Source organism: Pseudophryne corroboree, chromosome 5 (genome assembly GCF_028390025.1).
Source record: "Pseudophryne corroboree isolate aPseCor3 chromosome 5, aPseCor3.hap2, whole genome shotgun sequence".
Classification (NCBI taxonomy): Eukaryota; Metazoa; Chordata; class Amphibia; order Anura; family Myobatrachidae; genus Pseudophryne; species Pseudophryne corroboree.
The window spans coordinates 283,088,409-283,115,205 of record NC_086448.1 but is presented as its reverse complement, the minus strand read 5'-3'; the positions used below and the strand labels follow the sequence as shown (position 1 = coordinate 283,115,205).

General features: G+C 46.0%; 1 protein-coding gene across 4 annotated transcripts in view; it reads left to right on the top strand.

The window, feature by feature from the left end:
- Window positions 1-26,797, top strand: part of LOC134927634 (intraflagellar transport protein 70A) — a 254,713-nt gene that overhangs the window by 200,142 nt on the left and 27,774 nt on the right. For all 4 annotated transcript variants that reach the window (XM_063922382.1, XM_063922384.1, XM_063922383.1 and 1 more), the window contains one exon: window positions 2,653-2,724. In XM_063922382.1, coding sequence (XP_063778452.1) covers window positions 2,653-2,724 — 72 coding nt within the window. The remainder of the gene's footprint in view (window positions 1-2,652; window positions 2,725-26,797) is intronic.

Below are 26,797 nucleotides of genomic sequence, written 5' to 3'. Positions count from 1 at the left end.
CATCTAGAACACATGGGGTGGTATTCAAATTATATATCACGCCCAATCTCCTTTTTGAAATGATACCCTGTTATCGCGCATATCGAACCCATAGTAATCAGGTTTAGCTGTGTAAAGGGTTGGGTGCCTCGCTATCCCAGGGTTAGCAAACTGAAATGATGACACCATGCCCCCGAAGACAGAAACAGAACGGGTGTGGAAAGGGGTGAAAAGAATTGAATACCGCCCATGATGTTCATTTTATACATTCCATTATAAAAAAACAAAAAACAATCAGCCTTTATGTAATCAATGTATTTGCAATATTTGTCCTACTTTTTCCTTTCTCCATAGCATTTGTTTCAGTTTGTGTTAAAGAAACAAATTTATGTGGTAATCCAATATTCTTTTGGATTTGTATACCTATTATTTAATATTGAAAATAAAAGTTGCTTTAATAAACATTGGTTTGGTAAGATTGGGCTCCTCCAAAGAGGGATATACAGGTTGAGTATCCCTTATCCAAAATGCTTGGGACCAGAAGTATTTTGGATATCGGATTTTTCCGTATTTTGGAATAATTGCATACCATAATGAGATATCAAGGCAATGGGACCTAAGTCTAAGCACAGAATGCATTTATGTTTCATATAAACCTTATACACACGGCCTGAAGGTAATTATAGCCAATATTTTTAATAACTTTGTGCATTAAACAAAGTGTGTGTACATTCACACAATTCATTTATGTTTCATATACAGCTTATACACACAGCCTGAAGGTCATTTAATACAATATTTTTAATAACTTTGTGTATTAAACAAAGTTTGTGTACATTAAGCCATCAGAAAACAAAGGTTTCACTATCTCACTCAAAAAATTCCGTATTTCGGAATATTTGGATATGGGATACCAATAGTGTCCATTATCTTCTTCACAGCTGCAATTTTAAATTGAAGGATTTGAGCAACAGGTTGATTATGACATGCACAATTATTTTCTACAGATTGCTTCATACGATGTAGTAACATGGATCAGTTGTCATCTCGTGCACTTATTGTGGCACAATAGTGTTTTCTTTGTGTTATTACTTTTGCTTTACTTCAGAACCATATCAGTCCTTTCAACAATTTTTGTTATCTGCATACAGTAGAACAAATGGAACTGCTTGTGGATGAATCCTTTTATGATCATTACTACATCATTAGTAGCTCCATTAATTTGAGATGATTCTGGTTGCGAAAATAGATTGAAAAAACATATTTAAGGGTTGTTGTATCAAGCCGTGAAAAGAGTGGGGATATTGCCCATAGCAGCCAATCAGCTTTGAGGTATCATTTATCAGGTACAATAAAATGATAGGTACAAGCTGTTTGGTTGCCATGGGCAACTTCTTCACTGGTCCACATCTCCATTTTTTTCACTGCTTGATACTGCACATCAATCCCTTTGAATCCAGTAGATTACATTCATCTTATGCAGTGTAGGTACACAACAATGGGTGACATTATATCACCCTTAGGGTAGTGGACTGAGAAAAACTCCTTCTTCTCCCTAGACCCCCACCCAGGTTCCTAGACTATATTGGGAAGATGCACTTAAAAAATAGTACTGCTCACCCAGAAATAGAGGTATAATGGTATTACCAAAAAGCTTTTATTTACAGTATTCCCTTCAACATATCAAATGCCCAACAAAGTGCATTTATGATTGGTTGGTATTCCCGCTCGGGTTGTGGGTCCATGCCACCACCCAAGTGGGGTTATAACCTGTTGCGAACAAAGCTTGCCAGCGGGATCGAAGCGTGGCAAGTCCTCTAGGGGACTCGCTGACAGGATGCCGCTGTCGGTATAGTGACAGCCGGCATCCCATCTGCCGATCTCCCGTATCTATTCCAATTATACAATATATTTGACATAAATAAAAGGTATAAAAGTTACAAAGTGCTAAAAGACCGGTTACATGCTAACGCAGTTAGAAGCCGAAGATGAACGTGATTCAATGGCACGAGGCTTTCCTATACACACCAACGTTAGTTTGCATCGTAAAATAACAAAATATCTGTCAGTTCCAGAACAGGCAAGGAAAAGAGGTGCCAGGGAAATTTAGATCCAAAAGACAGTTTAGATGTATGTCTCAGTGAGTCCATAGATCTTCTATATAATCATATATTATGTTGACCTTCTGTTCTACAGCTGCTTGCTATATTCATTTATTTCCTCTGCTAGCTACCAGCTAAACACATTCTCATTTCATGTTTTAAATGCACCAGAGTGGTTTTATTCGGAAAAGTTTGGTTAAATTTAAGATAACTAGTGGACTTTTTCATTTTGTTTGTTTTTTCATAGTTTTCTATCGTTGTTATCTGTATATCTACCAATGTATGTTAACTTCCAGCCAGCTTATCCCAGAGATATATGCATATATATGTGATATTTGATCGCATCAGATTGTTGTTTGCTTTTTTAAATATATAGTATGCCTGTCAATGTTGATCACACTCTCTGGTCTATTGCTATGTGATATATTGCTTACAAACATGTGATACTGATTTGAGGTGCTACGTGCCTTGTCAGCATCCTCATTCATTGAATAACCCTTGCATTGTCCAAATCAGACAGGAATCTTTTCAGAAGCACGTATTACAAATTCTTATTTTTCTTATTTTTCAGATCTTGAATGTCAGCGCAATCGTCCTTGCAAACCTGTGTGTTTCGTACATCATGACAAGTCAAAATGATTTGGTATGCATTTTACAATAATATAACTACTTACAGGCCGTTTATTCATTACCAGTTATTTATATAGCCACACATATTCTGCAGCACTTTACAGAGAATATTTGGCCATTTACATCAGTCCCTGCCCCAGTGGAGCTTACAATTTATATGCATTACCATATGTACATGCACACACATTCACGCTAGGGTTAATGTTTTGTTTTGGAGCCAATTACCGTACAAGTATATTTTTGGATTATGGGAGGAAACTGGAGTACCCGGAGGAGACCCACGCAGGCACGGGGGAGAATATACAAATGCCACACCGTTAGGTCCATGGTGGGAATTGAACCCATGACCTAAGTGCCGTGAGGCAGTAATGCTAACTATTACACCGTCTGTGCTGCCCCGTTTATCATGCCAGGAAATGAAATGAATGTCAGGTAGAGGAGTAAGCACTCGGAGAGTCTCCAGCTATTGAATTATAACGGTCAGGCAAACTAGGTATTGTGGCGGTAGAACACCAAAGAACAGCACCAATTCTAGACGATCACCTCCTGAGAAAGCATCTACACTGATAGTTAAAATATGAATGCATATAGGATCTATACACTGTATGCAACTATAAATAATATATAAAGATGTAGGATTGCTTTCCCTTGCAGAAAGCAACTTCACCTGCCATTGAGAACATACAGCACTCTTATTAATGATTTTGATATTGCTCTCTGAAGATGCCATTATAAACAGCAATAGAGAATCAGTACAAGTAAGGGCTGTGCCAAGTGGGTACCCCCAGGGCTTCTCCAGCAGAGTAAGGAATGGCCAGTCCATCTGCCAGGTGATTTGGAGTGATTCTTAATCCAGATGTTGCCAGCTCTACCCTAAAGCAGTATCAAAACAATACAATGTATCAGTGCTACCCCAACTCATACAAGTTTTAATAAGTAAAGGAAGTGTATTTTCTCTATCGTCCTAGTGGATGCTGGGGTTCCTGAAAGGACCATGGGGAATAGCGGCTCCGCAGGAGACAGGGCACAAAAAGTAAAGCTTTAGGATCAGGTGGTGTGCACTGGCTCCTCCCCCTATGACCCTCCTCCAAGCCAGTTAGATTTTGTGCCCGGCCGAGAAGGGTGCAATCTAGGTGGCTCTCCTAAAGAGCTGCTTAGGAAAGTTTAGCTTAGGTTTTTTATTTTACAGTGAGTCCTGCTGGCAACAGGATCACTGCAACGAGGGACTTAGGGGAGAAGAAGTGAACTCACCTGCGTGCAGGATGGATTGGCTTCTTGGCTACTGGACATCAGCTCCAGAGGGACGATCACAGGTACAGCCTGGATGGTCACCGGAGCCTTGCCGCCGGCCCCCTTGCAGATGCTGAAGTAAGAAGAGGTCCAGAATCGGCGGCAGAAGACTCCTCAGTCTTCTAAAGGTAGCGCACAGCACTGCAGCTGTGCGCCATTTTCCTCTCAGCACACTTCACACGGCAGTCACTGAGGGTGCAGGGCGCTGGGAGGGGGGCGCCCTGGGAGGCAAATGAATACCTATTTTGGCTAAAAATACCTCACATATAGCCTCCGGAGGCTATATGGAGATATTTAACCCCTGCCAGAATCCGTTAAGAGCGGGAGACGAGGCCGCCCGAAAAAGGGGCGGGGCCTATCTCCTCAGCACACAGCGCCATTTTCCCTCACAGAAAGGCTGGAGGGAAGGCTCCCAGGCTCTCCCCTGCACTGCACTACAGAAACAGGGTTAAAACAGAGAGGGGGGGCACTAATTTGGCGATATGCTTATATATATATTAAGATGCTATAAGGGAAAACACTTATATAAGGTTGTCCCTATATAATTATAGCGTTTTTGGTGTGTGCTGGCAAACTCTCCCTCTGTCTCTCCAAAGGGCTAGTGGGGTCCTGTCCTCTGTCAGAGCATTCCCTGTGTGTGTGCTGTGTGTCGGTACGTGTGTGTCGACAGGTAGGAGGACGATGTTGGTGAGGAGGCGGAGCAATTGCCTGTAATGGTGATGTCACTCTCTAGGGAGTCGACACCGGAATGGATGGCTTATTTAGGAAATTACGTGATAATGTCAACACGCTGCAAGGTCGGTTGACGACATGAGACGGCCGACAAACAATTAGTACGGTCCAGACGTCTCAAAAACACCGTCAAGGGTTTTTAAAACGCCCGTTTACTTTAGTCGGTCGACACAGACACAGACAGGGACACTGAATCCAGTGTCGACGGTGAATAAACAAACGTATTCCTTATTAGGGCCACACGTTAAAGGCAATGAAGGAGGTGTTACGTATTTCTGATACTACAAGTACCACAAAAGAGGGTATTATGTGGGATGTGAAAAAACTACCATAGTTTTTCCTGAATCAGATAAATTAAATAAAGTGTGTGATGATGCGTGGGTTCCCCCCGATAGAAAATTATGGGCGGTATACCCTTTCCCGCCAGAAGTTAGGGCGCGTTGGGAAACACCCCTTAAGGTGGATAAGGCGCTCACACGCTTATCAAAACAAGTGGCGGTACCGTCTATAGATAGGGCCGTCCTCAAGGACCAGCTGACAAGGCTGGAAAATATAATAAAAAGTATATACACACATACTGGTGTTATACTGCGGCCAGCGATCGCCTCAGCCTGGATGTGCAGAGCTAGGGTGGCTTGGTCGGATTCCCTGACTAAAAATATTGATACCCTTGACAGGGACAGTATTTTATTGACTATAGAGCATTTCTATATATGCGAGATGCACAGAGGGATATTTGCACTCTGGCATCATGAATAAACGCGATGTCCATAACTGCCAGAAGATGTTATGGACACGACAGTGGTCAGGTGATGCAGATTCCAAACGGCACAGTATGGCCGTATAAAGGAAGAGGACTTGTTTGGGGTCGGTCCATCGGACCTGGTGGTCACGGCAACTGCTGGAAAATCCACCGTTTTTTACCCTAAGTCACATCTCTGCAGAAAAAGACACCGTCTTTTCAGCCTCAGTCCTCTCGTCCCTATAAGATCATATCTGCCCAGGGATAGAGGAAAGGGAAGAAGACTGCAACAGGCAGCCTATTCCCAGGAACAGAAGCGTTCCACCGCGTCTGACAAGTTCTCAGCATGGCGCTGAGACCGTACAGGACCCCTGGATCCTACATGTAGTATCCCGGGGGTACAGATGGGAATGTCGAGACGTTTCCCCTTCGCAGGCTCCTGAAGTCTGCTTTACCAAGTCTCCCTCCGACAAGGAGGTAGTATGGGAAAAAATTCACAAGCTGTGTTCCCAGCAGGTGACAATTAAATTACCCCTCCTACTACAGAAAAGGGGTATTATTCCACACTATATTGTGGTACTGAAGCCAGAAGGCTAGGTGAGACTTATTCTAAAAAAATTTTTTTTGAACACTTACAAAGGTTCAAATTAAGATGAAGTCACTCAGAGCAGTGATAACGAACCAGGAAGAAGGGGACTATATAGTGTCCCGGGACATCAGGGATGCTTACCTCTATGTCCCAAATTTGCCCTTCTCACTAAGGGTACCTCAGGTTCGTGGTGCAGAACTGTCACTATCAGTTTCAGACGCTGCCGTTTGGATTGTCCACGGCACCCCGGGGTCTTTACCAAGGTAATGGCCGAATTGATGATTCTTCTTCGAAGAAAAGGCGTCTTAATTATCCCTTACTTGGACGATCTCCTGATAGGGGCATAGTCCAGGGAACAGTTGGAGGTCGGAGTAGCACTATCTCGGATACTGCTACAATCAGCACGGGTGGATTCTAAATATTCCAAAATCGCAGCTGATCCCGACGACACGTCTGCTGTGCCTAGGGATGATTCTGGACACAGTCCAGAAAAAGGTGTTTCTCCCGGAAGAGAAAGCCAGGGAGTTATCCGAGCAAGTCAGGAACCTCCTAAAAACAGTGCATCATTGCACAAGGGTCCTGGTAAAAATGGTGGCTTCCTACGAAGCAATTCCATTCGGCAGATTTCACGTAAGAACTTTTCAGTGGGATCTGCTGGACAAATGGTCCGGATCGCATCTTCAGATGCATCAGCGGATAACCCAATATCCAAGGACAAGGGTGTCTCTCCTGTGGTGGTTATAGAGTGCTCATCTTCTAGAGGGCCGCAGATTCGGCATTCAGGATTGGATGCTGGTAACCACGGAGCCCAGCCTGAGAGGCTGGGGAGCAGTCACACAAGGGAAAAATTTCCAGGGAGTGTGATCAAGTATGGAGACTTTTCTCCACATAAATATACTGGAGCTAAGGGTAAATTTATAATGCTCTAAGCTTAGCAAGACCTCTGCTTCAAGGTCAGCCGGTATTGATCCAGTGGGAAAAACATCACGGCAGTCGCCCACGTAAACAGACAGGGCGACACAAGAAGCAGGAGGGCAATGGCAGAAACTGCAAGGACTTTTCGCTGGGCGGAAAATCATGTGATAACACTGTCAGCAGTTTTTCATCCCGGGAATGGAAACTGGGAAGCAGACTTCCTCAGCACGACCTCCACCCGGGAGAGTGGAAACTTCATTGAGAAGTTTTTTCCACATGATTGTAAACCGTTGGGAAATACCAAAGGTGGACATGATGGCGTCCCGTCTGAACAAAAAACGGGACAGGTATTGCGCCAGGTCAAGGGACCCTCAGGCAATAGATGTGGACGTTCTGGTAACACCGTGGGTGTACCAGTCGGTGTATGTGTTCCCTCCTCTGCTTCTCATACCTAAGGTGCTGAGAATTATAAGACGTAGAGGAGTAAGAACTATACTCATGGCTCCGGATTGGCCAAGAAGGACTTGGTACCCGGAACTTCAAGAGATGCTTACAGAGGTCTTATGGCCTCTGCCGCTAAGAAGGGACTTGCTTCAGCAAGTACCATGTCTGTTCCAAGACTTACCGCAGCTGCGTTTGTCGGCATGGCGATGGAAAGCCGGATCCTAAGGGAAAAAAGGCATTCCGGAAGAGGTCATTCCTACCCTGGTCAAAGCCAGAAAGGAGGTGACCGCACAACATTATCACCACGTGTGGCGAAAATTTGTTGCGTGGTGTGAGGCCAGGAAGGCCCCACAAAGAAATTTCAACTCGGTCGTTTCCTGCATTTCCTGCAAACAGGAGTGTCTATGGGCCTCAAATTGGGGTCCATTAAGGTTCAAATTCGGCCCTGTAAATTTTCTTCCAGAAAGAATTGGCTTCAGTTCCTGAAGTCCAGAAGTTTGTCAAGGGAGTATTGCATATACAAACCCCTTTTTTGTGCCTCCAGTGGCACTGTGGGATCTCAACGTAGTTCTGGGATTTCTCAAATCACATTGGTTTAAAACCAGTCAAATATGTGGATTTGCAGCATCTCACATAAAAAGTGACCATGCTCTTGGCCCTGGCCTGGACCAGGCGAGTGTCAAATTGGTGGTTTTTTCTCAAAAAAGCCCATATCTGTTTGTCCATTCGGACAGGGCAGAGCTGCGGACTCGTCCCCAGTTCTCTCCCTAAGGTGGTGTCAGTGTTTCACCTGAACCAGCTTATTGTGGTGCCTTGCACCTACTAGGGACTTGGAGGACTCCAAGTTGCTAGAAGTTGTCAGGGCCCTGAAAATATATTCCAGGACAGCTGGAGTCAGAAAATCTGACTCGCTGTTTATACTGTATGCACCCAACAAGTTGGGTGCGCCTGCTTCTAAGCAGTCGATTGCTCGTTGGATTTGTAACACAATTCAACTTGCACATTCTGAGGCAGGCCTGCCACAGTCTAAATCGGTTAAGGCCCATTCCACAAGGAAGGTGGGCTCATCTTGGGCGGCTGCCCGAGAGGTCTCGGCATTACAACTCTGCCGAGCAGCTACGTGGTCAGGGGAGAACACGTTTGTAAAATTCTACAAATTTGATATCCTGGCAAAAGAGGACCTGGAGTTCTCTCATTCGGTGCTGCAGAGTCATCCGCACTCTCCCGCCCGTTTGGGAGCTTTGGTATAATCCCCATGGTCCTTTCAGGAACCCCAGCATCCACTAGGACGATAGAGAAAATAAGAATTTACTTACCGATAATTCTATTTCTCGGAGTCCGTAGTGGATGCTGGGCGCCCATCCCAAGTGCGGATTATCTGCAATACTTGTACATAGTTACAAAAATCGGGTTATTATTGTTGTGAGCCATCTTTTCAGAGGCTCCGCTGTTATCATACTGTTAACTGGGTTTAGATCACAAGTTGTACGGTGTGATTGGTGTGGCTGGTATGAGTCTTACCCGGGATTCAAAATTCCTCCCTTATTGTGTACGCTCGTCCGGGCACAGTACCTAACTGGCTTGGAGGAGGGTCATAGGGGGAGGAGCCAGTGCACACCACCTGATCCTAAAGCTTTACTTTTTGTGCCCTGTCTCCTGCGGAGCCGCTATTCCCCATGGTCCTTTCAGGAACCCCAGCATCCACTACGGACTCCGAGAAATAGAATTATCGGTAAGTAAATTCTTATTTTTATATTACACGTGTTATTTTATTTCTGTGTCGGTTATTACTAAAGTGTGTATGAATCTTAACAAACACAAAAGATTTTTGCATAGAAAAGGTTACATAAACACTTTACATAGATACACACAAAAGTCTCCCTTCACTAACACCTTCCCCTAGGAAGCTGCAACGCCAGGCAAATCACCTGCTGTGCACTGACCAACATCAAAAGGTCTGGTCATTCATCAGACCTACTGCTAACAAGTGACAATTTAGCATCCCATCTCCTAGTCACAGAACATAGTGATTCCTTCCCCAGTCATATACAGAGTAAGTGCATTTTGTCCCTTTACAATACATTCAAACACATCTTAGATATAAATACATTTCTCTGACGTCCTAGTGGATGCTGGGAACTCCGTAAGGACCATGGGGAATAGCGGCTCCGCAGGAGACTGGGCACAAAAGTAAAGCTTTAGGACTACCTGGTGTGCACTGGCTCCTCCCCCTATGACCCTCCTCCAAGCCTCAGTTAGTTAGATTTTTGTGCCCGGCCGAGAAGGGTGCACACTAGGGGCTCTCCTGAGCTTCTTAGTGAAAGTTTAGTTTTAGGTTCTTTATTTTCAGTGAGACCTGCTGGCAACAGGCTCACTGCATCGAGGGACTAAGGGGAGAAGAAGCGAACCTGCCTGCTTGCAGCCAGCTTGGGCTTCTTAGGCTACTGGACACCATTAGCTCCAGAGGGACCGAACACAGGCCCAGCCTCGGAGTCCGGTCCCAGAGCCGCGCCGCCGGCCCCCTTACAGAGCCAGAAGCAAGAAGAGGTCCGGAAAAATCGGCGGCAGAAGACATCAGTCTTCAGCAAGGTAGCGCACAGCACTGCAGCTGTGCGCCATTGTTACTCAGGCACACTTCACACTTCGGTCATTGAGGGTGCAGGGCGCTAGGGGGGGGCGCCCTGAGCAGCAATGTAAACACCTTGGCTGGCGAAAATACACCACATATAACCCCCAGGGCTATATGGATGTATTTTAACCCCTGCCAGAACTCACCAAAAAGCGGGAGAAAAGGCCGCCGAGAAGGGGGCGGAGCCTATCTCCTCAGCACACGGGCGCCATTTTCCATCACAGCTCCGCTGGAAGGACGTCTCCCTGACTCTCCCCTGCAGTCCTGCACTACAGAAAAGGGTAAAAAAGAGAGGGGGGCACTAATTTGGCGCAGTTCTAATAATAACAGCAGCTATAAAGGGAAAAGCACGTTTTATAGTGGTATTCCTGTCTATATATAGCGCTCTGGTGTGTGCTGGCATACTCTCCCTCTGTCTCCCCAAAGGGCTAGTGGGGTCCTGTCCTCTATCAGAGCATTCCCTGTGTGTGTGCGGTGTGTCGGTACGATTGTGTCGACATGTTTGAGGAGGAAAATGAGATGGAGGCGGAGCAATTGCCTATTATAGAGTTGTCACCCCCTAGGGAGTCGACACCTGAGTGGCTGAGCTTATGGAAGGAATTGCGTGACAGTGTCAGTTCTTTACGAAAGACAGTTGACGACATGAGACAGCCGGCTACTCAGCTTGTGCCTGTCCAGGGGTCTCAAACGCCATCAGGGGCTTTAAAACGCCCGTTACCTCAAATGGCAGACACAGACACGGATACTGACTCCAGTGTCGATGATGAGGAGACAAACGTGACTTCCAGTAGGGCCACACGTTACATGATTGAAGCAATGAAAAATGTATTGCATATCTCTGATAATACAAGTACCACTAAAAAGGGTATTATGTTTGGTGAGAAAAAACTGCCTGTAGTTTTTCCTGTATCCGAGGAATTAAATGAAGTGTGTGATGAGGCGTGGGTTTCCCCCGATAAAAAACTGATAATTCCTAAAAGGTTATTGGCATCATACCCTTTCCCGCCAGAGGATAGGGCACGTTGGGAAACACCCCCTAGGGTGGATAAAGCGCTCACACGCTTGTCTAAACAGGTAGCACTACCCTCTCCTGATACGGCCGCCCTAAAGGAACCTGCCGATAGAAAGCAGGAGAATATCCTAAAATGTATATACACTCACACGGGTGTTATACTGCGACCAGCAATCGCCTCAGCCTGGATGTGCAGTGCGGGCGTGGCGTGGTCGGATTCCCTGACTGAAAATATTGATACCCTAGATAGGGACAGTATATTACTGACTATAGAGCATTTGAAAGATGCATTTTTATATATGCGTGATGCACAGAGGGATATTTGCCGACTGGCATCAAGAGTTAGCGCGCTGTCCATTTCTGCAAGAAGAGGTTTATGGACGCGGCAGTGGTCAGGTGATGCGGATTCTAAAAGGCACATGGAAGTATTGCCTTATAAGGGGGAGGAGTTATTTGGGGTAGGTCTATCAGACCTGGTAGCCACGGCAACTGCTGGAAAATCCACATTTTTACCCCAGGTAGCTTCTCAACCTAAGAAGACGCCGTATTATCAGGCGCAGTCCTTTCGGCCCCATAAGGGCAAGCGGGCAAAAGGCGCCTCATTTCTGCCCCGTGGCAGAGGGAGAGGAAAAAGGCTGCAGCAAACAGCCAGTTCCCAGGAACAAAAGCCCTCTCCCGCCTCCGCAAAGTCCTCAGCATGACGCTGGGGCTTTACAAGCGGACTCAGGCACGGTGGGGGCCCGTCTCAAGAAGTTCAGTGCGCAGTGGGCCCACTCGCAAGTGGACCCCTGGATCCTTCAGGTGGTATCTCAGGGGTACAAATTGGAATTCGAGACGTCTCCCCCTCGCCGTTTCCTAAAGTCTGCTTTACCGACGTCTCCCTCAGACAGGGAGGCAGTATTGCAAGCCATTCACAAGCTGTATTCCCAGCAGGTGATAATCAAGGTACCCCTCCTGCAACAGGGAAAGGGGTACTATTCCACACTATTTGTGGTACCGAAGCCGGACGGCTCGGTGAGACCAATTTTAAATCTAAAATCCTTGAACACTTACATACAAAGGTTCAAATTCAAGATGGAGTCACTCAGAGCAGTGATTGCAAACCTGGAAGAAGGGGACTATATGGTCTCTCTGGACATCAAAGATGCTTACCTACATGTCCCAATTTACCCTTCTCACCAAGGGTACCTCAGGTTTGTGGTACAGAACTGTCACTATCAGTTTCAGACGCTGCCGTTTGGATTGTCCACGGCACCCCGGGTCTTTACCAAGGTAATGGCCGAAATGATGATACTCCTTCGAAAGAAGGGAGTTTTAGTTATCCCTTACTTGGACGATCTCCTGATAAGGGCAAGATCCAGGGAACAGTTGGAAGTCGGGGTAGCACTATCTCAGATAGTGCTGCGGCAACACGGTTGGATTCTCAATATTCCAAAATCGCAGCTGATCTCGACGACACGCCTTCTATTCCTAGGGATGATCCTGGACACAGTCCAGAAAAAGGTGTTTCTCCCGGAGGAGAAAGCCAGGGAGTTATCCGAGCTAGTCAGAAATCTCCTAAAACCAGGCCAAGTCTCAGTGCATCAATGCACAAGGGTCCTGGGAAAGATGGTGGCTTCTTACGAAGCAATCCCATTCGGCAGATTCCACGCAAGAACCTTCCAGTGGGATCTGCTAGACAAGTGGTCCGGGTCGCATCTTCAGATGCATCAGCGGATAATCTTGTCACCAAGGAATTTCCAGGGCTTGTGGTCAAGCCTGGAGACATCACTTCACATAAATATCCTGGAGCTAAGGGCCATCTACAATGCTCTAAGCCTAGCAAGACCTCTGCTTCAAGGTCAGCCGGTGCTGATCCAGTCAGACAACATCACGGCAGTCGCCCACGTAAACAGACAGGGCGGCACAAGAAGCAGGAGGGCAATGGCAGAAGCTGCAAGGATTCTTCGCTGGGCGGAAAATCATGTGTTAGCACTGTCAGCAGTGTTCATTCCGGGAGTGGACAACTGGGAAGCAGACTTCCTCAGCAGACACGACCTTCCCCCGGGAGAGTGGGGACTTCACCCAGAAGTCTTCCACATGATTGTGAACCGTTGGGAAAAACCAAAGGTGGACATGATGGCGTCCCGCCTCAACAAAAAACTAGACAGGTATTGCGCCAGGTCAAGGGACCCTCAGGCAATAGCTGTGGACGCTCTGGTAACACCGTGGGTGTACCAGTCAGTGTATGTGTTACCTCCTCTGCCTCTCATACCCAAGGTACTGAGAATCATAAGAAGGAGAGGAGTAAGGACTATACTCGTGGCTCCGGATTGGCCAAGAAGGACTTGGTACCCGGAACTTCAAGAGATGCTCACAGAGGAACCGTGGCCTCTACCTCTAAGAAGGGATCTGCTCCAGCAGGGACCCTGTCTGTTCCAAGACTTACCGCGGCTGCGTTTGACGGCATGGCGGTTGAACGCCGGATCCTGAAGGAAAAAGGAATTCCGGATGAAGTCATCCCTACCCTGATCAAAGCCAGGAAGGATGTAACCGCACAACATTATCACCGTATTTGGCGTAAATATGTTGCGTGGTGCGAGGCCAGGAAGGCCCCTACAGAGGAATTTCAACTGGGTCGCTTCCTGTATTTCCTGCAAACAGGACTGTCTATGGGCCTAAAATTAGGGTCCATTAAGGTTCAAATTTCGGTTCTGTCGATTTTCTTCCAGAAAGAACTGGCTTCAGTTCCTGAAGTTCAGACGTTTGTCAAGGGGGTACTGCATATACAACCTCCTTTTGTGCCTCCAGTGGCACCTTGGGATCTCAATGTAGTTTTGGGGTTCCTAAAATCACATTGGTTTGAACCACTCACCACTGTGGACTTAAAATATCTCACATGAAAAGTGGTAATGCTGTTGGCCCTGGCTTCAGCCAGGCGTGTCTCAGAATTGGCGGCTTTATCCTGTAAAAGCCCTTACCTAATTTTTCATACGGACAGGGCAGAATTGAGGACTCGTCCTCAATTTCTCCCTAAGGTGGTTTCAGCGTTTCACCTGAACCAGCCTATTGTGGTACCTGCGGCTACTAGGGACTTGGAGGACTCCAAGTTGCTGGACGTAGTCAGGTCCCTGAAAATATATGTTTCCAGGACGGCTGGAGTCAGGAAATCTGACTCGCTGTTTATCCTGTATGCACCCAACAAGCTGGGTGCTCCTGCTTCTAAGCAGACTATTGCTCGTTGGATTTGTAGTACAATTCAGCTTGCACATTCTGTGGCAGGCCTGCCACAGCCAAAATCTGTGAAAGCCCATTCCACAAGGAAGGTGGGCTCATCTTGGGCGGCTGCCCGAGGGGTCTCGGCGTTACAACTTTGCCGAGCAGCTACTTGGTCAGGGGCAAGCACGTTTGCTAAATTCTACAAATTTGATACCCTGGCTGAGGAGGACCTGGAGTTCTCTCATTCGGTGCTGCAGAGTCATCCGCACTCTCCCGCCCGTTTGGGAGCTTTGGTATAATCCCCATGGTCCTTACGGAGTTCCCAGCATCCACTAGGACGTCAGAGAAAATAAGAATTTACTTACCGATAATTCTATTTCTCGTAGTCCGTAGTGGATGCTGGGCGCCCATCCCAAGTGCGGATTGTCTGCAATACTTGTACATAGTTATTGTTACAAAAATCGGGTTATTATTGTTGTGAGCCATCTTTCCAGAGGCTCCTCTGTTATCATGCTGTTAACTGGGTTCAGATCACAGGTTATACGGTGTGATTGGTGTGGCTGGTATGAGTCTTACCCGGGATTCAAAATCCTTCCTTATTGTGTACGCTCGTCCGGGCACAGTATCCTAACTGAGGCTTGGAGGAGGGTCATAGGGGGAGGAGCCAGTGCACACCAGGTAGTCCTAAAGCTTTACTTTTGTGCCCAGTCTCCTGCGGAGCCGCTATTCCCCATGGTCCTTACAGAGTTCCCAGCATCCACTACGGACTACGAGAAATAGAATTATCGGTAAGTAAATTCTTATTTTAAATATGTAATCCTACATCTGTGCATAGAGCACTACATATAACGTGTTAAAACACATGAACCCCTGTACATTTACAGTATACAGTATACCTAGCACAGATTCATTTATTTAGAAAATGGCAACCGCGCTCTGAGTTTATCATATACGACTGGCCACACCTCTGTATGCTGCCTGTCTTGGGTAAATTAACCTTTGTGAGTCTCATCTCCTCTAAAGTTTTCCTTTAATGGCATCTTGGATTGTTTATGTGAAGCATCCTTTTGTAAATACCAAAAATGTTGAGGTCCTTTTCCTGTTCATTTCTGGAGGGAAACTGATACAGAGCTGTCTGGGGAAGACTTAGAGGATGTTCAGGAAGATTTGAAGGATGAGGAGGGTTGTGATTGGGAATTGGACACCTCCGTAACGGCGTAAATCAGTGTGAATGACTTGATATTGTCTTGAATCTGTGAGGTACTGAAATTCAGGATCAGCTTGATCCCCAGGAAGATTCAGGTGTTCTCTTCTTATTCGCAAGAAGAAGCATTTTCCCAGACATTTTCCTTTATTATTTCCTTTGATAAGGACAAATGAAAAACTCCACCAAGGGTGAATGCACCTATAGCTTGCTTGTCCATATCCACTATTATATCTATTCCTAGTGCAGTGTCTCTTAAAGATATGGCAGATAGGATATGTGATTGTATACCTACAGCTATATTTTCCACTTCAGTGGCCAGACTCAGACCTGTATTGGCGCTTTCTCCGGCAGGGTCCACAGGTTATCCACAGGATAACAATGGGATATGATGGAGCGACAGCGGATTGGCACCAAACGATCACAAGCTTTCAGGCCTCCCAGGATGCAATGGGCCCGTCAATATTTTTGTTTGGTGCGGCAGGAGCCGGACCATGGTCAGAGGAGCTGCTGTTCTAGGGCAGCCCTAAGCTTTCTTATTTTATTTTTATAGTCTTACTATGTTTTTGAGTGATCTTTCTTAACAGCGTCTTATACGCATATTGTAAAGAGTCGCTCCAACAACTCTCCGCCGGGTTGCAACAACGCTTACCCATGTGTACAGTGCTATCTCGGTGGGTGTCTGTGTCGGATATACTAGCAGGTCCAGGAGACGTGACCAGGCTGTGGCCGGAGCACGGGGAGAAGGTAAGGCATTGGTTCCCCGTAGTCGGGGAATATGGACACAGCCACACTGTATTGGAAGGAGACTACCAAACAGTAGCTGACGAGCTGCCACCACGGGTGCTCCAGCGCTAGGCCTTAGGGATTATAAAGCACCAGGAATAGTATGAGGCTGCGATCCCTAGGGTTGATGTCAGCGGCGGGGAGTTAGACGCTCTCCTGGTTGCCCCTCCCCCGAGTTCATGACCAGTTTCCGCGAGTCTCCCGCCATGAACTGTTGCCTCACTTCCATCTCAGACGCTACCACGAGGGGTCTCGGGCACAGCATAGGCCGCTGCGTCTGTGTTCACTAAACGCTACCGCGAGGAAACCCGGTCGCAATACAAGCATCTGTATGGCCGCTGCGTCTGTATGCACAGTGCGTCTGTGTTCACTTAAAGTTCCCGGAGCGGCGGTGTACACTACTAGCGTCTGGATCCACTCAGCGTTCGCTAACGTATTGATCGATCTTGGAAGTGAAGTGAGTCTCCCTGTATCCCACTCTACCGAGTACGGGTTATACAGCACTAAATTTCTATCTACTTTTGTCAGTATGAATAGTTAAGTTTAAGTGCCTATTGCATATGAGTCTGTGTACATAACTGTGGTTTTCTTCGCAATGCATCTGAATACATTAAGATCTGTATAAAACAGAATTCAGTAATATGTACTACTACATACTTTAAAATGTGTTTGTAGTTGATTATGTGCTCATATGACTAATATATAACATGTGACTGACTGTTAGTGTGATTGCTGACTTTAATATATGTTTGTCATTTGGTCTTCTATACCGAATAAAGAATATAGGTTCCCAGTAAATGGGATTCCAAATATCCTTTTCCAGCTGAGGACTGTTTAAAAATGGGAAATGCCTCTTATAGAGATACGCATATCATTTGATAGTGCGAAAATATATATGGCCTTTGCCGTCAACGTCAAAAGAGGGATGTTTTTTTTGAAAACCATATTGTCTCTGTCTGGGGCAGTCATAAGGCCAGCCATGACTTCACCTTGCAATCTACAGCACACCACACTGGATGGGCCCAATCTCACTATATCTTGGAAGCTAAGCAGTGTTGGGCTTGGTTAGTTCTTAGATGGGAGACCATCTTCGAATACCAGGTGCTGTAGGTACACTGGGCCGAGGTACTGGTTTTTCAGCGCCTGCAAGGGTGCAAGAATCCCATATAGCTCATATGGTCACTAATGTTCTAGGTCATCAGCATTAACAATAGTTGCTCGCAGAGCAGTGTTGCTTACATACATAAAAAGCTGATACAGAATCAAAGAAGGTTCTGGAATATTTGCCTTTAGCTGGAAGTTTCTGTTTGGTAAGGAGTTAACAGATATTCTGGAGTCAAAATCAGACTTCAAGAAGGTCACGTTTCCTTCCACATATAACCCCAAACATAGGGGTCCGGGTTTCGGCCTTGTCGGTCATAAAGGAACATAACAGCCCCAATACAATAAGTTTGGTAAGGCAAAGAAGCAAAGGCAACCAGAGGGCCAGCTTCCAAGCCAGAGGATAAGCCATCAGCATGATGGTGCGGGCCTCCTTCTGGGGGATAGGGGGCCAACTTCTTCAGTTTGCACAGATCTGGTAACAGTTTACAAACAGATGCCTGGGTGCAAGAAGCGGTATCTCTAGGTTATGTTTCTCTTCAAGAAGCATCCTCCTCGAAGGTTTCTGTTCCAGTCCGTCTCGGGTAGAGGCGAAGGACAGGGGTTTGCAAGAAGCAGTTCAGAAATTGCTTTGGTCAGGAATAGGCATTCCAGTAACCCCTGCACAATAGGGACAGGGGGTTTTACTCCAACCAGGTTTGGATTCGGAAGGATCCTTTCACCCCAATCTGAAAATCCTAAACAAATAAGTTTGGGTTCCACGGTTCACAGGGAGACGTTGCGCTCCATAGTTTTGGCATGGAGCCAGGGAATTACAGGGTATCCCTGGATAGTCAGGATGTTTACCTACAGGTTCCTATAGCACAGTTCCATCAGTGTTATCTCAAGGTGCACCATTCTCCAGCAACATTTTCAGTTCCAGACCTTACCTTGGGGTTAGCCACAGCCTCCAGAGTATTTACCAAAATTATGAGGATTATGGCAGCTTATCTCCGCAAGAAGGGGATAAGAAAATTGTCATACTTCGACCACCTTTTTTTTTTATCCTGGCACAGGAAAGGCTTCTGTGCCATCTCCAACAGACAATGACTTGTCTGCAGAGGCACTGGTGGTTCATAAATTGGGCAAAGTCATCTCGGGTTCCGTCAGAACGGATGACTCACTGTGGGACTGTACTGAATACCAGTCTGCAGAAAATGGATTACCATGGAACAAGATATCCAAGGTACAGTCAAGTACTCAGGAGTTGTTACACAGTCAAACGATATCAATCCACGCAGCTATGCTACTGATGGGTTTGATGGTGTCAACATTCGATATAGTGGAGTATGCACAACTCCACTCAAGACCTCGGCAGCTTCTGATTCTAGCCAGACGGAATGGAATACATCAGACAATAAAGAAACAGACTACGGTACTTTCATACAAGGTAAGAAAGTCATCAGCCTGGTGGCTATAGACATCCCATCTAGACAAAGGGAGAATCTTTTGGATATCACATGGGAGATCCTGACAACAGATGCCAGTCTCCAGGGCTTGGGAGCAGTGTCCGGAAGATTATTGTTCCAGGGACAGTGGACCATAGAAGAAAGTTGCCTGCCAACAAATCTGTTAGAACTTCGGGCCATATACATGGTACTGATTCAGGCAAAAGACACTCTTCAAGGAAGACCAGTACAGATCCGTTCGGACAATTTAACTGCGGAGGCGTACCTCAACCATCAGGGCGGAACGCACAGCCAAACAGCGATGAAGGAGATAAGTCACATACTAAAGTTGGCAGAACTCCATCTGTCCGCAGTATTCGTTCTGGGAGTCCTAAACTGGGAAGCAGATTTTCTCAGTCGACACTCCATTCAAGCAAGCTAATGGGCTCTACACCCGGAAGTCTTTCAGACTCTGGTAGACAAGTGGGGTTTGCCAGAGGTAGATCTCATGGCGTCCCGTCTGAACAACTAAGTGCCCGCATACGGGGCAAGAACAAATGATCCCGGAGCGATCTTTGTGGACGCCTTGTCAGTGAAATGGGAGTTTCATCTGGCGTATCTATTTCCTCTGATCATCCTGCTACCAGGGTGGTGAGGAAGATAAAAGAAGCAAAGGGGATGCAAAGGGGCTGTGATTGTAATAGCTCCGGCTTGGCCCAGAAGGCAATGGTACACAGATCTACAGAGAATGTCGATGGATGCTCCACGTCTGCTCCCTCAATGTCCAGATCTACTAATGCAGGTTCCTTGTTATCACAGGCATCTGGATCAACTATCGATGACGGCGTGGCTCTTGAAACCTCTATCCTGAAGTCGAGGATTCTCGCTACAGGTAAATTCAAACATTGCACAGAGCAAGGAAACCCTCCTCAACTCGCATTTATCACCGAATATGGCAGGCCTATTTTCATGGTGCAGTGAAAGAAATATGGACCCGAAATCTTTCCAAGTTTCCTGGGTCTTAGATTTCCTTCAGGCAGGAATGGATAAGGGTTTGAAGGTGGCTTCCTTGAGAGTACAAGTATCAACATTGACTGTAGGGTTCCAAAAGAAAAATTGCCAATTTACAGGATGTGCGTACTTTTTCCAGGGAATGCTGCGCATTCAACTTCCTTTCATTCCTCCTACAGTGCCTTGGGACTTAGGTCTAGTCCTCAAAGCCCTTCAAGTTGCTCTGTTTGAACCACTTAATAAAGTGGATCTTAAATGGTTGACAGCTAAAGTTCTCTTTCTGCTGGTTATGGCGTCATCTAGAAGAGTATCAAATTTAGGAGCGCTGTAATATTGTTCTCCTTTTCTGTTTTTTTTAATCCAGATATAGCAGTTCTCAGAACTAGGTCTGGGTATCTTCTTAAGGTGGTGTCTAAATTCCACCTTAATGAAGAAAATGTAATCCCAGGTATCGGGATTTTCTGCGGGAGATGCGTCGCAGGACGCAGTCCGAGCATTAAGGATCTACGTGGATCGCACAAGTGCCTTTAGAAAGACAGATTCTCTCTTCATTCTCTACGGAATTCACAAGAGAGGATGGCCTGCTACTAAATAGACACTGGCTAAAGGGCTTCGAATGATGATTTCAGAAGCATACTCTCAAGCGGATCTCCCTGTGCCGGCTAATGTCTCTGTTCACTCTACTCGTAAGGTAGGTCCTTCATAGGCAGCACAACATGGTGCTTCAGCAGAACAGATATGTAAAGCAGCCACATAGTCTTCCATTAACACATTCATTAGACATTATGCTTGGATACTTTTGCCTCTCATGACGCTGAATTCGGGCGAAAGGTTCTCCTGCCCAATCAGGAGCGTCCCCACCACTAAAATTGCTTTGGGAAATCCCATTGTTATCCTGTGGATAACCTGTGGACCCTGCCGGAGAAATATACGTTATGGTAAGAACTTACCGTTGATAACGGTATTTCTCCTAAGTCCACAGGTTCCACAGGGATCCCACCCTGACGCACCTGATTTGAGGATCTTGCTACTCACTAACCTCTTCCTTCTTGTACGGAAGGGTGTGCATATGTGTTCTTCTCGCCTGATTAGGGTTCTACATGATGCTCCTGCCTAGATGCTTTGGAATCCAACTGATTTGCCTGAGCCAGTGGGCGGGGATATCTGGACGGGCCCGTTGCATCCTGGGAGGCCTGAAAGCTTGTGATCGTTTGGTGCCAATCCGCTGTCGCTCCATCATATCCCATTGTTATCCTGTGGAACCTGTGGACTTAGGAGAAATACCGTTATCAAGTTCTTACCATAACGTATATATTTGGACTAATAAAGCAGCAAAGACGTTGTTGAAGGATTTACAGTGTGGTGTTTCTAGAGCAGAATTATTACAATTATTAGATTGTACAAAGGAAGCTTTATCCTATCTGGGTGATATAGTAATGGATGCAGAATGTGCCTTTCCAGAATTTCATTCAGCATTGTCCGTTTCGATCAGCTGTACATTGTAGTCAACATTTTGGTAGGCTGGCACAAAGTCTAAAAATTCTCTTGAGGCTGTTCCTTCCTCTTCTAGTTCAGTTCATGTTGGACCAGGGTTAAAAACTTTTATTTCAGCTGCCACTGGTGGGAAACAGCTCTTTCCTACCAGTTAAGTTTTCTAAACGAATAACTTATAAGTAGTTGTTTTTGTTCCTTTTATATCACTGGGATAGATTCTTCTCAGGAACACAAATTGGAGATGACAACCAGGTCCCAAGTCTGCAATAAAATTAGGCAGCAGTCGTCTCCTCTTCTGGGAGTGGTGGATGGTTTCACTTCAAACCATTTGGTGTTGATTATCAAGAATGCTTATCTGTACATTCCGATTTGGGAAGTACGCCGTGTCCTCCTATGTGCAGTTAGTATAGTTTACAATTTCAAGCTATTTCATTTAAACTTACAACTTCACCAGGATTTTTTATCAAAACCATGGTTGTAATTACAGGTATTCTTTATTCACAAGAAGACACTCTGATTCCTTATCTTGATGATCTGCTGATAAAATCATATTCAGAGATTCTACTCAAATCTCATCTTCATCTAGTAATAGAAACACTAGTTTTCAGGATGAATAATACATTTTTCAAACTCAATTCTCAGTGCTTGACCATCTCATGCTAGACCTTTTTAGATCTTTTATTTGACTCGTTTTGTAACAGGGTCTTTCAGACAGAGCAGAGAGACAAGTTGTTCCCCTTTATATGTTTCTACTCCTGGCCCCTTCAGTTCAGTCTAGTAGCTAGATGGAACTGGTTGCACGCACAGCTGAAAATTCAGTTATTGCTATCAGATGTGTCAGTCTCTCCTGTGTTCATTACAGAGAAAGAATCTAATGAAGGCCAGCCTCTGTCAATCATGTAATGGACGATAGTGACAACAGATTCCAGTTTACAGGGCTGGGGAGCTGTGACAATCTATCTACTTCTCCAAGTCAATTGGTCCAGAGTCGAAACAAAAATACCAATAAATGTCTTGGAAGTTCAGGCAGTCCTCAAGGTCCTCAGATGGCTCAACTGTCCCTTACAGGGACGTCATCTACATATTCTGTCCGACAGTTCTGTGACTGTTGTGCATCATTCATCAGAAAGTCTCAAGAAGTCACCTAGCAATGATAAAAACAAACAAAGTGTTCAGCGGAGTAGAAAAATACGTTCCAGCCATTTCAGCAGTTTACATACTACTGTAGGTGTACAAAACTTGAAGGCGGACAATCGGAGTTGACACAAAATTCATCCAGAAAAGTGGTTGCTACATCTTAGAGTATTTTAAAAACTAATAGATTGTTGGTGTCAACCGAAATAGACCTAATGGCATCTAGACTAAATCACAGTTTACGGTGCAAGAGCTCAAGATCCAAAAGCCACTGTAGTAGACACTGACAAAGTTTTGGAACTATCATTTAGTGTATTACTTTCCTCCACTTTCCTTAATTCCAGCGGTACTAGTTCAGCTGAATTTAACGGCATACCTGTTGAGGTCAAAATACTTTTTTTCTAAAGAAGTCATACAAACGTCAATTGCCGTATTCTCTTTTGGACATTTTGGACATTGTATAAGCCTTGCATTTGTATGTTGACAGATCAGTGCCCATTCAGAAGACAGAATGGTTTCTCCTCTTATATGATGCTAACAAATGAGATTGGCCAGCATAGGGGGATATTAAATTGTTTGAAAAGTCAGTTGGGTGTCTGTTTTTTCCTATCAAATAGACAGGACAAAAACAGACACCTAACTAACTTTTCAAACATTTGAATATCCCCCTTAGAGTCAGTTGCTTGCTGCATGACGTGTACCATTCCTCAGACATATATTCAAAGAGGGAATTAGAACATCAACTGCATGGTGTGGGAGTGCTGCTAATATTTTAGGAAGATTGTCCACCTTGCAGGTTAACTAAATAGTACACAGGTATATAGCACTCAGCCCCTTACTTGTGGTGCACTGGTAATGCTGCAATGATCACAGAAAAAATAAAGATGTTGCTTAAGCAGTGCTGTCTTTATTTTATATGTAGTACTAAGCACAATGTATATATACACGTAATATCATGAATATCAACAATATAATTTACCAGTTGCCGTGGTGCAATGGATCATATACAGTGTACAGTATTTATAATACAATGCAGTGCTGCAAGTAGTTAAAGTCTCTTAACTCCTTACGTTTATGTACGTCTAAAATAGGCAAGGAGGATCCAGGTGAATTCTGTAAGGGGGGAGGAACACGGCAGTCGGCTCCGGCAGGAGTATCCTATGCCCCAGACCAACACCCACCTGCAGCAGTGAGCGGTGCCAGTGGATAACCTTAACGGGTAACACCACAGGCAGTCACACTGTTAGCAAGCAGGGCCGGTCCGGAGCCCCTGGTACACTCCGCGCGCCCCAACCCATATCCTCCTGCCCGAAGCATATAATTAAGCACCCCTGGGTGAACAACTGACCAAAACTGAAGGTGCACAGGACAGATAACAGGTAAGTGGGACGCCGCAATCTGTAATATTGTATTCAATTGGTTTGATAATTCTATCGCAGTAACAAGCCTGTTTGAGACGTACATAGACGTAAGGAGTTAAGAGACTGTAACAGCTCACAGCACTGCACTGAATTATAAATATTGCACACTGTATATAATCCATTGCACCACGGCAATTGGTAAATTATATTGTTGACATTCATGATATTACGTGTATATATACATTGTGCTTAATACTATATACAAAATAAAGACAACATTGTTTAAGCAACATCTTTCTTTTTTCTGTGATCATTACAGCATTACCAGTTCACCACAAGTAAGGGGTTGAGTGCTATACAGTGAATCGGAAAGTATTCACAGTTCTTCACTTTTTCCACATTTTGTTATGTTACAGCCTTATTCTAAAATGGAATAAATTCATTGTTTTCGCTCAAAATTCTACACACAATACCCAATAATAACAACGTGAAAAAAAGTTTTTGGGGAGATTTTATTAACAATAAAACAAACTAAGAAATCACATGTACATAAGTATTCACAGCCTTTGCTCAATACTTTGTTGATTTATTTATTTATTTATTAGCAGTTTCTTATATAGCGCAGCATATTCCGTTGCGCTTTACAATTAGAACAACAATTATAGAACAAAACTGGGCAAAGACAGACAGACAGAGTTAGGAAGGCCCTGCTCGCAAGCTTACAATCTATAGGGAAATTATATGCACCTTTGGCAGCAATTACAGCCTCAAGTCTTTTTGAATATGATGCCACAAGCTTGACACACCTATCTCTGGCCAGTTTCACCCATTCCTCTTTGCAGCACTTCTCAAGCTCCGGTTGGATGGGAAGCGTCAGTGCACAGCCATTTTTTAGATCTTTCCACAGATGTTCAATCGTATTCAAGTCTGGGCTCTGGCTGGGCTACTCAAGGACATTCACAGAGTTGTCCTGAAGCCACTTCTTTGATATCTTGGCTGTGTGCTTAGGGTCGTTGTCCTGCTGAAAGATGAACCGTCGCCCCAGTCTGAGGTCAAGAACGCTCTGGAGCAGGTTTTCATCCAGGATGTCTCTGTACATTGATCTTTCTCTCTATCCTGACTAGTTCCTGCCGCTGAAAAACATCCCCACAACATGATGCTGCCATCACCATGCTTCACTATAGGAATGGTATTGGCCTGGTGATGAGCGGTGCCTGGTTTCCTCCAAACATGACGCCTGGCATTCACGCCAAGGAGTTCAATCTTTGTCTCATAAGACCATAGAATTTTGTTTGTCATGGTCTGAGAGTCCTTCCGGTGCATTTTGGCAAACTCCAGGCGGGCTGCCATGTGCTTTTTACTAAGAAGTGGCTTCCATCTGGCCACTCTACCATACGGGCCTGATTGGTGGATTGCTGCAGAGATGGTTGTCCTTCTGGACGGTTCTCCTCTCTCCACAGAGGAATGCTGTAGCTCTGATAGAGTGACAATCGGGTTATTGGTCACCTCCCTAACTAGGGCCCTTCTTCCCCGATCGCTCAGTTTAGACAGCCGGCCAGCTCTAGGAAGAGTCCTGGTGGTTCTGAACTTCTTCCATCTACGGATGGTGGAAGCCACTGTGCTCATTGGGACCTTTAAAGCAGCAGATATTTTTCTATTACGTCCTAGAGGATACTGGGGTCCATTTAGTACCATGGAGTATAGACGGGTCCACTAGGAGCCACGGGCACTTTAATAATTTGATAGTGTGGGCTGGCTCCTCCCTCTATGCCCCTCCTACCAGACTCAGTTTAGAAAATGTGCCCGGAGGAGCCGGTCACGCTGAAGGAAGCTCCTGAAGAGTTTTCTGCATTTATTTTATATGTTTGTTATTTTCAGGCAGGGCTGGATGGCACTAGGGAAGCCAATCCCGGGCCATTTTTTCAATCCCGGGTATCGGGATTGAAAAATGGTCAATCCCGAGATTCCCGGGATACCCGGGATTGGCTTTAGACTGTGTCCGGCCGCCCCCCATACCCCGCCCCTCCCGCCCAGCAGACATAAAAAAAACCCCGTACCTGCCCAGCCAGGTAGCGGGTGATGAGGAGCCGGCGGGTGAGTGTAGGGGAGCTGGGAGGAGGCAGCGGGTGAGTACAGGGTGAGCCGGGAGGAGGCGGCGGGTGAAGACCGCCGTACTTTCTGGCTCGGCGGCTGCTGAAAGCGCAGCGTAACCTCACAGTCACAGGTCACGCTGCGCAGGGGGAGACAGGAGGAGGGAGCCGGGCAGCGTCTGAGTGTCCTGAGGACGTTCAACTCTGATCCCTCAATCCCCGGGATTGGAGCTTCCAATCCCGGGATTGAATCCCTGCCGTTTTTGGGCCTAAATCCCGGGATCCCGCCGATCCCGATCCCGGGATTGGCCTCCCTAGATGGCACCAGCCTGCCTGCTTCGTGGGGGAGGATGGCCCAACCTCTTGAAGGGTTAATGGTCCCGTTCCCCGCTGACAGGACACTGAGCTCCTGAGGGATCTATTCGCAAGCCCATCATGGCGAGCGTACAGTCATGCAGCACGCCGCCACCCCTAATAGAGCCAGAAGAATGAAGAGTGGTGAGTACTGAGCCAGCGTCCCGGCTAGCAGGGCGCCGGCCATTATGGCGGCAGGAGGGTACAGAGACGCACGGCTTCTAAACGGGGCAGAATGCGTCTCCGGACACAGTACACAACTGCGTCCCCGTACACTGTACACAGTACCCATACTGATACAACAGCCTTAAAACGGGTTCACTATGAGAGGATCCAGCAGCTTACTAGCGCCATTTTCCCTCTGCAGTGGACACAGATGCTGACTGACAGGGACGCGCAGCTCCTACAGTGTGACTACAAATGACCTCAGCGCTACCAGGGGTCATAGCAGGGGGGGAGCGATTACTAGTGTACTAAGTCCTCTATCAGGGTACTTAGTCTGTGACCCGACTAAGCTTGGCATTAGCGATAAGGGCGTGGTGGGGGCTGGCTCCAAACATCTCTGTGTCTCCC